Source organism: Saccostrea echinata, unplaced genomic scaffold, assembly GCF_033153115.1.
Source record: "Saccostrea echinata isolate AGI-Se365-2 ecotype Australia unplaced genomic scaffold, CSIRO_AGI_Sech_v1 ptg000002l, whole genome shotgun sequence".
NCBI classification, from domain to species: Eukaryota; Metazoa; Mollusca; class Bivalvia; order Ostreida; family Ostreidae; genus Saccostrea; species Saccostrea echinata.
The window spans coordinates 24,182,701-24,195,738 of record NW_026889751.1 but is presented as its reverse complement, the minus strand read 5'-3'; the positions used below and the strand labels follow the sequence as shown (position 1 = coordinate 24,195,738).

Here is a 13,038-nt window from a genome sequence, read left to right as displayed (position 1 = left end):
AGTAAGTAGGCGTTTTAAGAAATACGTTAACGTTATATGTGAAAGTAGCTTGATTTAAATATTGAGTATACATGAAGTCCGAAAAAGGATATGCGGGGTTTTCTTGAACAGAAGCATGGCCAAAGTATCTAGTCTATAGGTTTGACCAATAGACTTTATTTCTATCTTTCTGGTTCAAATGAAAAAATATAAATAAAATTAGAAAACGATTAAAGATCAAAGTAAGATTTAATTCACTAAAACAAAAAGAAGGAGTACAAGTGAAACAAAGTAAAACTGTTTAGATCTAAACACACTTTGAAAGTTGTGAAGAGAGAATGAATTTTATATGAAGAAAGAATATAACAATCAAACAAGTAACATTCAGTAGTGCGTTGTCTTTTTACTCATAATTGAAACTTGCTTAAGCTTGTTATTCCAAATATTAATAAACTGAATTTTTTCACACATTCTCAGTGATCAAAACGTGTCGTCAATGGAGATTCCGATAGGTGTAGATGTCATATATCTGTCTCTTTCTTCATCACTATCAGACATCTGTGTTGAGGGTTTTTCCTCTGGCGATACAACGCGAATTGTATTCGGAGTGGAAAAATGTTTAGCTGCTTCCAAATCCTTTGTAAAACTTAGGATAGCTTCAGTAGGCTTCGAGTCACCTTCAGCATCATATGATTGGCGCCTTTCGGTTTTCTGCCCATTGTCAATCGAAGCATTTTCAGCAGTTTCCAGCACACTTGTTTCATCTGATTTGGGCATTGGGGGACTTTTCTCAATTTCATTTTTATGCGGGGATGTTTCAATGGTAGGACTTTTATTATTATCATAACCAACAGCTCCCCGGAAATTTATATTTCTTTGGATTTCTGCCTTTGGAGTCGAAGGTTCAAAATAAGCTGAATTCTGAAAGCAAAATGCTTCCTTTGGGCTAGATTTGGACTGCGATTTCATAGAGTCCATCATCTTTGCCAGATCATTTTGTGCTGAATTAAATGGGCCTAATTCTTCGTCATCCGAAGAATCATTTTCAGAGATTTCTGGCGAGTAAGCAGCATTTTCGTGTTCAAGTGGATAGAAAAATGGAACCCTCTTCATTGGTTTCTTCTTTTGTAAATTTTGCAATATCCTTGCATAGAAAGGTTTTTCTTCGTGTACCAGTTCCTTATTGGTGTATAAATTATCTTTGTTTTTACTGGTGCTTCTAGAAACCTTTCCTTCGATGTCTTTATGGTAATCTTCACCACTTTTATCCCCACTTGGTGTGGATGGTCCTTTTCTTGAAGTTTCCTGTGATGTTACGAAAGAACTATATGAGGGCAATTTATTCTCGATGTTTTGAAATTTGCAGTCAGTGGCCATTGGTGCTGAATTTTTGTATTCAACTCTGCAACAAGAGAGAATGAGAAATTATTATTCGGTATATGCAACAGAGAAGCAATTGTCTTGGTAATTATTTTTTAAAAGCTTGTCGGTATAAATTATAATACATTAACAATCAAGAACATAAAGAAATTCAAAAAACACATATCATCGGGAAAAAACTAATTTTTTTTCCTGAAATTTAGCCTCATGTTGTCAAGATAAAGATGTTTGTAGTGGTAAGTTTTCTACTTTAAATTGTGATAATCTATTGAAGTTCTCATATAATATTATATACATGTTTTTCAACATCCGATTTCATAAGATTGAAAAGATGTGTACGAGATTGAAAAGATCAAAGGAAACTGAACAAGTATTATGATTAAGTAAAAAAAAAAAAAATAAAATCTTGTGCTTTGAAATACAGTGGGGCCTTGTGAATCCGGATATTTGTGTTCCAAAGGAAATTATCAGGGTAAATGAAGCATCTGGATTAATGAAACGAACAATTTAGCATTAGTCAATATAAATGTAAATTATGTTCCCCAATGTTCGTCCAGAAAATGAAGTATCCATTTAATATGAGTAGATATCAAAAACTTTAAATGTCAAAAATCGGAAAATGTGACACAAAAAGTTTAATATTATTTGGGTTACAGAATAACATATACTCACAAATTCACAGTGTTGTTATCACTGAAAAAGAAAGGAAATTTAGAATGGTTCAATTTATAATAAAAAGTAATTGAAGCATTTAATAAAATTTTCTAGAGAAAAGTACACGTGATTGTACTTACAAGTCATCAAAGGATTCATCTTGATCTGGTGGCAACGGAGTTGTTACCCTTAAGAAAAGCATACATGCATGTGTTAGTTAAAACAATAGAACATGACAAGAAATTTCTTAGATATTTAAATTTAGGCAGCATGTGAAATTTAAACTTAATTACCTGTATGACTTTGTTTTGCACCTGAAGATTCGATACAAGATGACAACTAGAATTATGAACAGTATTGCAGCAATTATCAATGAAGCCAGAGCCTCCGGTTTGATAACACATTCATAACTGTTGATTTTGTCTTCACAGTTGAAAAGATCACCACAAGGTTGTTGGTGACATTCGTTAATTTCATTTTCACACCACATACCCGTGTATCCAGGATGACAGGTGCATTTATAAAAATCAAAAGAATCAGCTCTGGAAATGTCTTGGCAAGATGGAGAGGTGTTGAATTTAGGGGAACAAAAACCATAGACACAAGGAGACCAAAGGATGTAAATATGAGTCTCCAAACGCTCGGTATAATAGCTGTGACTATCAAAACCAAGAATGTAGTAATAGAAGTCACCGTGGAAATTTTTATTGATAACCATGTCTGCTGCATATCCTTGTTGTGTCTTCATCTCTGTATGACCGAACGTGTCATTTAGAAACCATGCATTATCGGTGCTCGTTGTGGTTATATTGACATCCTTGGTGTTAGTAAGGGTTGATATGAAAGAAAGAGTTTCATTATCATCAACATCTGCAAAGCCAAAGTCGAACAGATAATGTGATGTTGAATTTCCTTCGAAAATTAGGGTTAAGCTTTTATTCTCCATAACGTCATATGAAGAATCATTATGATGAAAACCAAACATCGGCATGTCATTTACTTTATTGACTTCAATCCAAATGATTTTCTCGACAGTTGCTGGATATTTAGCATTGTCTGTTAATGTCATCCTAATGCTATCCTTGCCAAAGAAATCTGTTTTAGGGTAATAGGTCAACCTACCATTCAAGGTCAGGTTTGCAAATCCAATATCAGAATTTTGAAGAAGATAAAATTGAACAGAATCCATTTCATCATCGTGGTAAGGTATTTGGAAATCGATTATCGGTGTATCTTCCATTGTCACAATAGTATCGATATCGACTTCAGGTGGTGAGTTATAGAAGGACACGTTCATGACTGTTAATGTAAATTGGTAAGGGTTTTTGACTGTTACTGCAGTAGATCTTTTGCGTCTCGTTAACATTTGAAATGTTTTTTGGCATATCTGTAAAAAAAATATGAAGCAAGCAGTAAGACGAAAACCAATCAGACTATTGCTTGTGTAACCAGTATAAACTTTAAATTAATTTGAATATTGAATATTCTATGGAGAAAATTTAACCTTTGCTTTATAAATATCTCCTTCTATGGTTGGATCTCTTATTTCACCACAGTTTTCCCCAACGTGTCGCCATATACCGTATGCTGTCGAAATGAGCATAAAAAGGTCATTTATTTTTAATATTTTTGATGGTACAAAATTCATTCTGAACCTTTATGACGAAGAAATTAAAAAAAAAAAAATGAGAGAAGCTTAGATGTTTGGTTATTTGTTTCTGTTGTCTACAACTCATTGATTTCCTTCGAATAAAACAGATAATAGACAATATTTTTACTTTAAAAATGTATTAGTCTGTGCTGAAATGAATTATCTCCCTTGCAAATGTTCGATAAAATTTGAACTAGAGGTATATTTTCCATACTTCTCGTATCTGAGTTGAGGGTGTACGTATCCCAAATTAAGAGAGCAGGAACTGTAGAATTATCGAAATCATTTAAATTTATTCTGATGTCAACATCAATAAATTCCATTTCTATGGTAGGGGTTGGTGCAATGAAAAAGTTGACTGCCAAAGGTCTAACAATCCTACAAAATGATTTAAACTTTTATACACATGGCTTCTGGAAAATACAGGCACTTCTAATTTAGAAACAAACAATCTTTCTCAAGATCTCTTTATTAGATATAATTTCCTTCTGACGTTTTTTCTGGAACAGTTTTATTCCTAAATATCCATTACCTATTTCGAATTTCACGTGTTGATGGCCAATTTGTTGTATTTGGATTGATAAGGTACGATCTGAACTCAAAGGACGAAGCTGTTCCATACTCTGCTTGCAGGTCAGACTCGGATAAAGAACCAATGGAAACTCCTCTTATTTGGCCTGTATGATTATTAAATTAATTAAGCAAAACGATTCAGTAAATAAATGAATAACACTGAATCAAATAAAAATTCTCAATACAACTTCACATCAGTTTTAGAGGGATAAATACCTGTAATACTTATAACAATTGCTTCATTTCCATTTATTTCTGGTACTTCCTCAAATCTGTTATTAGATAGCCATGCAACTGTTGTTCTGTTATTTTGCTGATTATTCAAAAACAAGTCATTGTTCTTTCCTGCAAATTAAAAAAAATGGTCATTTTATTTCATAATTAAAAATAATTCAAAACATTTTTAATTAAAACAATGTTACACCTATACCAAATTTAATCAGTGTTTTTCTTTCTTTTTAGATATTTTTTTCCTAAAATAAAATGTTATATTCTGACGATAGCGCCCTGCTTTTTACAGGAGTTCAAGATATAGTACGAAACTTTCCAGTTATTTATTTCATTAATTGTAATCAGGTATTTTATTTTCATGTACTTACGCTTAAAACATATTCGTTGTGATGAAATATTTGCCTCCAAGCTTGAATATCCAACAGCAATTAGAGAAAGAAACACGCATCGTCCAGGTTCCATACGGAAGCGGAAGTCGCTTTCCGTTTTGTTTATTTCTGATTCAGTTAAGTTTCCCCAAGTTCCTGGGGTGAGAGCTGCTAAAGATTTACCAGTTTTATTGCCGTTCAACCACAGTTCACCGCTAATAACTTCTGCAGTCCCTTCTTTTGTAAGACCTATTATAGTTGGTGGTATAATGTCTCCCCCTCCTTCATATGTCCCCATTTGCCACTCTTCAAGACAGAGAAATATTGTGTCATGTTATTATCTAAATACAATCTAGATTAATTTTTAGCTCATTAAAAGCAATACTTACTGTAGTAATCGGTATCATTTCCTCTGTTGTTCCAGCTTATCCCAAATCGGTCTAAAGAGTCTGCAAAAACTGTCCCTGTCGCGTGATCCCTTTCAGATGAAAGTAAAATGTTCGAATCTACATCGGAAACGTCTGGTGGAGTAAGAATTGTCGATACATTGCAACTATAAACTGTGGAAAGCCCGGCACCATTGAATATAACAAGGTTGACAAAATATGTTTTCCTATCTTCAAAGTAAACGTCATCATCCAGAGATAATTTGATTTTAGAAACTGCTCCTATTTCTTTTTCCGATACCATGTTTTCGTCTTCTCTGTACCCACTATCAGTATCTTTAGTTCCCACTTTAACATAGACTTTTTTAATTCCACTTATATTATCCTCACACAACCAGTACGCTCCAATGGTCTTATTAGATCCCAGTTTGTCTGTTGGTGCGTCCATCCCCGAAACGTCAGGATCCAAACAGCGAATATATTCACAAACAGGTGGTGTTTCGTCGACGATAACTGGATTTGTGATAGTTGAAACTGCCTGTCCAGCAAAATTAACCATCATTACGTTAACATAATATTCGGTCATGTTGACGATTTCTGTCTTCGCACTTGCGTTTAAACCATCGTTGGAGACAATTGTTGTCTTCAGATCTAGATTGTCTAATGTGAGAGGAATTATCTCAAATTCTGAGAGACTTTTGTCAGAGAGAGAACAGTTTGCATCACAACTGAAATTGCAGTTGAATAAGCACGGTGTACACATCTTTCTATATAATTCCATTTTCCTGACATTTCCAGAACTCTCTAAGTTGTCAGAAATCCCAGTCCATATTTCGGAAATCCCACTTTCACCATCATAAAAACCTTTTCCATTTAAGCAGTCCAATGTTGCATTAGAAGGGATTTTCAGTTTTGATAGTACAGCTTGAGACCGATACGGATGAATTGGGTCAGTTATTGGTTCTTCATAGTGTTCAAAATTCCAAGTTTGGACAAAAACGTGAAAGTCTATGGTATCAAAAGATAGTCCATAAATATTTGCCTTATTTTCTCCATCAATTAAGAATGCCAGGTCCCAAACTATTTTGTTTTCAGAATTCCTTTTCCTCGTGTGAATGCTATATTTCTGTTGATTTTGAAATGGGTTATTGTCTATTTGGGTCCATCTATGAAATTCTTCATTATTATCTTTTGCCCGAAACAAAACATCCCAACCCTTGCTTCCGTTTTGCTGATCACCTAATACTTGAAAACCAAACCCACTGGACTCATCTGTATTGATTGTTTTATAGGAAGGTCGGGTTACATAAACTATGTCATCGACAGTAGAGCTAGCATCATGCATTGCTGATGTTGGATTTTCGGTAGAGCTGGAGGAGGATGAATCGTTCAACATTTCATATTCTGCTACCGAAAAATTGAAGCTGACTCTGTCAAAGTTACTTGGTTGTGGTCGTGTAAATTGTAAAGGAAAATAGGGATTTTCTTTTGAACTTGATATGATCAGTGCAGTGGAGATGTTCTTTCCTTTTGCAGCCGATAATGTACTTGAATATATTCCTTCTTGTAACGCCCCCATCCAGCGTGTGATTCCACTTTTCAGGACTTTCGTCAGAGGAATGTTGTATCCTATATTCAAAATCCATTGGTATTTTTCTTTAACCACATTTTCTGTCGAGAAATCTTCTGATAAAGGGATCCATGTTAAGGCTTCTTCCGAAGGGAAGAATGTGTTTGTATTATCGCATTCGTATGCATCTTCTGTTCTTGCAATTGCTGTCCAAGCTGTGACTCTTGATGTGGAAGATTGGTACGATGTCTTCTCTCCCCAGTTATTTCCAACAATGGCCGATCCTACATTTGGTGATCCAGTATCGAATAGCATTACTGGACTTACAAAGTGCGATTCCAGACCAGCATTGTTGCTTGCTATTACCTTAATGTAATAATATCTCTTGGATTCTAAACTTAAACTTATCATGCTCACCTTTGTGTCGTTTTTAACGACTGTTTCCTTCACCATATGAGAGGATGAGGATTGAGTTTCAGAAGCTGGGCAATCCAAATATTGATTTAGACGAAAAGTAACTGTATTAATTCCACTCTCAGGGTCCATTAAATCAAGAAGTTTTATTTCTATTCTATTTGGATTTGTCACGAAGAACTTTTTTCGTCCAGTTACATTCCAACCATTCACCAGGAAGGTCACATTACTTCGAATAGGTGCTGTAGTATCAACAAGGATAGGCAAACTCTCCGACGAGGAACATTTTCCGATTTCATCACTAGCAATGACAGTTACATAATAAGACATTCCATGCCTTAGAGACAGGTTTTTAAAAGTTTGAAAAGTGTCCAGTCCTATTAACTTTGGTGAAACTATGTCAAACCGAGAAGAAAGTGTTTGAATATCGGAACATGGGTACGTTTTATTACTCTTTATGACTGGTGTGGTAGATACCGCTATGTAATATTCCTTGATACCGACATCGGAATCGAATCCACTCCATGAAACTGTTATTTCACTGGTACTTGATTGTACCTCATTTGTTTCTATGAGTCCTGGTATTATGTCTAGTCGGTATCCAACTCTAACTCCATTGGAATAGCCTTCTTCGAAGGCCCCAGTTATACTATAACCTCTTACCGTGATGTAATATCGCACTGTTTTCGATGTTAGATTTAAACCCAAAAATGTGTAGCTAGTATTCAAACCAACATTTGTAAAGTAATGTATATTAGTTCTTGTTATATGGTCTCTTGTATCATCTCCGATAGAAACTTCGTAATGGTCTATTTTCTGTGTAGGATCTCCAGAAGCCTCATTACCAAAAGCGTCCCAATTTGCTGAAAGTTCCGTAAGAGATTCCTGGTATTTGATATCCTCTGAACCAAGGCCATCTCTTACTATTCCAGACACAGGTGGCTGGATTCTAACAGTTATACCATCTGATTTTCCCTCCTTTGTACGATTTAGAGCGTCCGTTATTTTTACTTTAACAAAGTACAAGTAATTATTTTGCAAACTCAGTTGGTCGTTGAAGAAGAAAAGTCCATTCCCAGGTACAGCTGTGTTATTTTGGATTACTTTTCCCGTCAGATCCTCTACCGACCATTCAGCCTTTATTATCGGACAATTGTCAGAGTAGCGGTAAGACCCTGTAACAAAAAAAACCCAGCTAACTTAAACAATTTAAGTATCAAAAAGTAAACTTTTTTTTGTTTAAAAAAATCTGGGTTTTTTTTTTGTGTTTTAGTTTCATAAATAAATATCCTACCTTGAATAACATTTAAACTTGCTTGAAAATCAGCATCTATATCCCCCTTTCCATCAAGGACATCAATTCTAGGATCTGGGCTAACTATTATTGGTTCCGACGTCAAGACACTGTGGAGTCCAACTCTGTTGTATGCCCTTACAGTGGCGTATATCTTGGTTCCGGACGAGGCGTAAATGTTATCGATGGTCACATAATTGTTTTCCATGTCTTGATACGCCTTGATATTGTCAGTTGCCGGTTCGCTTCCTAAACAGATCTCAGCCCTAAAATAAGGATAAAGGATTAATGTTTTTATTTAGATTAACTCTATCTACAGTGGATTATAGATGCTCGCTGCATAAATTACCATATTATCTGTAAATTAGATGCAGACCACAGGGGCATCTTATACGCTCTGTTCTCTACTACACATATAAAAATACACATCAAGGGAAGAATCGAAAGTATGACAGGAGTTGTAAACAAAGTAAAAAAAACGACTTACTTGAGAAAAGTTATACAAATCCTTCTATGCACTAGTGCTAATGATGTCCTAGTACTTATCAAGGCTAAAATATTCCAAATATATCCAACGTAAATAGCTTTTATCCAAATAAAACTCCAGCTTTCTGCACAGTTTGAAATTATTCGCCCAAGCTAAGAAAAGATAACTCTACAACTTTCGTTTTTCATAAATTCTATATATTTATTCGAATTTCAAAATCAAATTTGGTGCAATAAATTTTGATAATTAAATTACTCTAAAATTATATTATCTTCATGCTTACCATAAGAAAAATATTTTTTCAGACATTTCACTGTCTAATTAGAATTTATCACTCTCGATACAAAAAGTCCCGAAAGTTTCCGAAAAACGATAGTTGTCGTCTGTGGACGAGTTATCTTTTCTTAGGCGAAGAGTTTCAAACTGTGCAGAAAGCTGGAGTTTTATTTGGATAAAAGCTATTTACATTGGATATATTTGGAATATTTTAGCCTTGATAAGTACTAGGACATCATTTGCGCTAGTGCATAGAAGGATTTGTATAAGTTTTCTCAAGTAAGTAGTTTTTTGACTTTGTTTACAAATCGTGTCCTACTTTCGATTCTTCCCTTGTGTATTTTTATATGTGCATTAAAGAACAGAGCGAATAAGATGCCCCTGTGTGCAGACCTTCCATCACAAATGTGTACTTTTTTACCTCTCTATTTCGGATTCTTTGTCCTCTATAGTAGACACATTGACATCTACATACGACCAGGGTAGCTGACAAATCTGCTTTAAACGTTCCTTAACAGGGTTTGTCCATGTGACGAATTCAACGTTTTCTATAACTGGTCCTGTGGAGTCGATTGCAATTTTAAAAGTTTTTGTTAAAGAGAGATCCATCACGTTTGATGCAGTAAGAGAGACATAAATATATGAGAGACTGTTCAAATTTGAAAAGCTCTTCACATCAATAGTCCACTTGCATTGATATGTAGGAAGTGTGACGTTCTGAATCACGTCTTCCAGAATTTCTTGGGATCCAACACAGATAGATATTTGTTTTAACTTACTTTCTATCTCCATAATTTGCCATGAGCATAGTATGGAAGATTGTTTGGTAGATATTGTATTTGTGCAGGTTAGATTATTAATTGTCGGTGGTGAGATGTCTGCAACAATTGGCAGTGAAGATGAGGAAGTTAAAAATCCAACCTTATCCTTTGCAAAGACATTCACAAAGTATGCAACACCAGTTTGTGGTGAAAGAACACCTGGTGGAATTTTCGACTCTGTAGATACAGAAGAAGGCAGTGCATTATGTATCAGTGGTTTCAATCCAACCGAATAATTTTCAAATTGCAATTCAGACTGATCAGTAACATTCCATTTGTATTCGAAAGAATCGACATACGACTGAAAGAGGCACTGAGACTCTGAGTCGTAAAAGTGGCCTTCAATGTTTTCTGGCTCTATATTTGAAATTTCAGGAGGGCTAAAGTCAGTGGTTATTCCATCTGATGTTGACACAATGAATTCTTCGTGGCAGTTATGTCCCGTCTTTGCTCTGACTGTGACATGATATGTTTGATTTTCATTTAATTGTACATGGGTTTGTGCTTTACCATGGGTTTCATTATGAACAATGCCATATTCTGTATATTCATTTATATCAGAATAATAAGGTTTTGATCCAATCGCCCATTCATATTTAAGAATATTACACGCTTCACTTGAAAATCCTTGGAAATGCACAGCAATACTGAATCTGTCGTTTGTACTATCTTCATCAATGAAAGGCTCTCGACCATCATAAATAACCCCTGGTACATTTTCCTTCAAGATCTTTATTGGTTTTGAAAAGAGTGGAGAGGATAGAATACCGGCACCATTTTCAGCCTTAACAGCGACATAGTATATTTCACCAGATTCAGAAAAAGTTAAAAGAGAGGCTTTGATATCTGCAGACGTTTCTGTTTCCATATCAATATATCCATGGGTTACACTTACGTCTCCCTGACTTGTTCCTATTGCTACATAAAATTTTTGTATATGACTCTCTGGATCATCGCCAATCCAACTTACTCTGATAGATTGTGAATTAGCATGCTGCACATATCCATCCTCAACTTCTTCATCCTCATCCAACAAACCTATGTGAACCTTAAAGAAAAAAATATTTTTAGAACAGCATTATTGATAAATTTACCAAAGCATTATATTAAATTAACCAACAGTAACGCTCATCATCCCCCAAATAAAATAAAAATATCGGTATAAATGTGTATATTATTAATTTCACCTTAACTATGATTGGAGGAGTAGGGTCTATGATTACGCCTTCTGATTCGTGTGCTGTGGAAAGGTGTGCCAAATTTATTGCTGTCACATGAACTGAATAAGTAGCACCTGTTAAAAGATGTTTATCTAAATCTATAGCAGCAGTGCCCATGCTGGAATTGGGAAATACAGTTAGGAACATCTCTGTCTTTGGCCAAATACGCTTCTTCATTCCATGCAAGGATTGTAAAACCGCATAGCGATATTCTCTAATCCCCGATTCCTCGTCCTTAAATTGCCATCTAAGATTCAGGAGATTGTCGTTAGTCTGATATCTCCTCTGATGAATATTGTCATGAATGAATATCAAATTTGGCGGCGTATGGTCGACAATATATCCATCTGTGATGAACTTCTCCGATAAGCCAGCTTTATTGAAACTATCAACTTTGAAATGAACTTTATCTTTGTGATCCATGCTAATTGAATGATCCACGAAAGTTGTCTCTGTTTTAGATTCAAATGTTTTAACCTTAGCATCGTTTATATAGACTGTCACGGCGTACCTTTCTATGCCAGATTCTGGATCGGAAAAATTATCCCAGGTGACAATTTTGGTGGCTGTTTCTGATGAGAATGATATGTCCTCGGATAAATCAGGACCATCAACTGCATAACCCGGAACTGGTGGTGTTGTGTCAACTAACACTGAAATTAACAGAAAAAATGAATGATGTAAAAACTTACCTTTACACTCAATTTTATAATTCAAGAAATAACTCTCAAGAAAATTTATACCAATCTGCCTCGTAGTTGACATTAGAAGTTTCTTATAATAGGGTTAAAAACATTGAGAGCTAAGGCTTTTATGACGTGTTTTATTCCAAATATTAAAATAACATACCACCATTAGAAGTGCTATTAGAATCTTTGGAATTTAAGGCTCCATTGAAGACAATGACAGTGGAATAGTAACGTGTATTGTGCTGGAGGGCGACGTCAACACAGGAATGTCTTGTGTTATGTGAAAAATTACGGAAATTCATGATGTTGTCTTTTCCAGGAACAGTTCCTATACCCCAACGGAAACTATAAATAGTAACAACAGGTGTTGGATTGGGCAGTCCTTGTATATGAAGAACTCAATTCTTTTGAGCTTGGAAACTATATCATCTTTTATCTCCTAAGTTCAAAATATTTCTGATGTTTCTACATAATGAATGTATGCCATATAACATCCTAATGGACACTCTGATAATTTTCTTTTATTATAGCAAAGTATTCAACGTATATCTTATTTAAAACAATGACATTTATTTATTTACAAATTACTAGGGAGAGGTGAAAAGTAAATATAGAAAACATCACTGCAGACCGTTTATTATTATTATTGAACTCCTATATATAGTAAAGGATGAATATTAAGACAATAAAAGATCAGAATTTTGTCATAGCAGTATAAAATAACCTTATAAAAATCATGATTTATGTGCTAATTAAAATATTTTAGCATAAAATATAAAACACTAACTGGTCAATGCCAGACTCGGGGTCATAAAAGCCTGTCCACTGGGCACAGATCTGCTCATCATTTGATTGGTAGGTCAAATCATGATGTACGATATGACCATCCAATACTGTTCCAGCCACAGGAGATGTTCTATCAATCAAAATGGGCTCAGGACCACTGCCAGCTTTAAATAAGCCCACTGGAAAAAATATTTTCGTTCACCTTGTAAATCAAACTTTAAAGCATAAATGTTAGATATCAAAATGAATAAAACGCGAT

General features: G+C 34.8%; 1 protein-coding gene across 1 annotated transcript in view; it reads right to left on the bottom strand.

Annotated features, from left to right (window-relative positions):
- Positions 1-209: 209 nt before the first annotated feature.
- LOC133178173 (uncharacterized) overlaps positions 210-13,038 on the bottom strand; it is a 45,036-nt gene continuing 32,207 nt past the window's right edge. The window contains 15 exon segments of the mRNA XM_061312920.1: positions 210-1,381; positions 2,032-2,052; positions 2,154-2,201; positions 2,307-3,400; positions 3,518-3,600; positions 3,879-4,042; positions 4,197-4,341; positions 4,454-4,582; positions 4,837-5,142; positions 5,226-8,381; positions 8,501-8,766; positions 9,685-11,132; positions 11,272-11,957; positions 12,154-12,338; positions 12,781-12,958. Of these exon segments, the coding sequence (XP_061168904.1) occupies positions 460-1,381; positions 2,032-2,052; positions 2,154-2,201; positions 2,307-3,400; positions 3,518-3,600; positions 3,879-4,042; positions 4,197-4,341; positions 4,454-4,582; positions 4,837-5,142; positions 5,226-8,381; positions 8,501-8,766; positions 9,685-11,132; positions 11,272-11,957; positions 12,154-12,338; positions 12,781-12,958 (8,831 nt within the window). The 3' untranslated portion in view covers positions 210-459.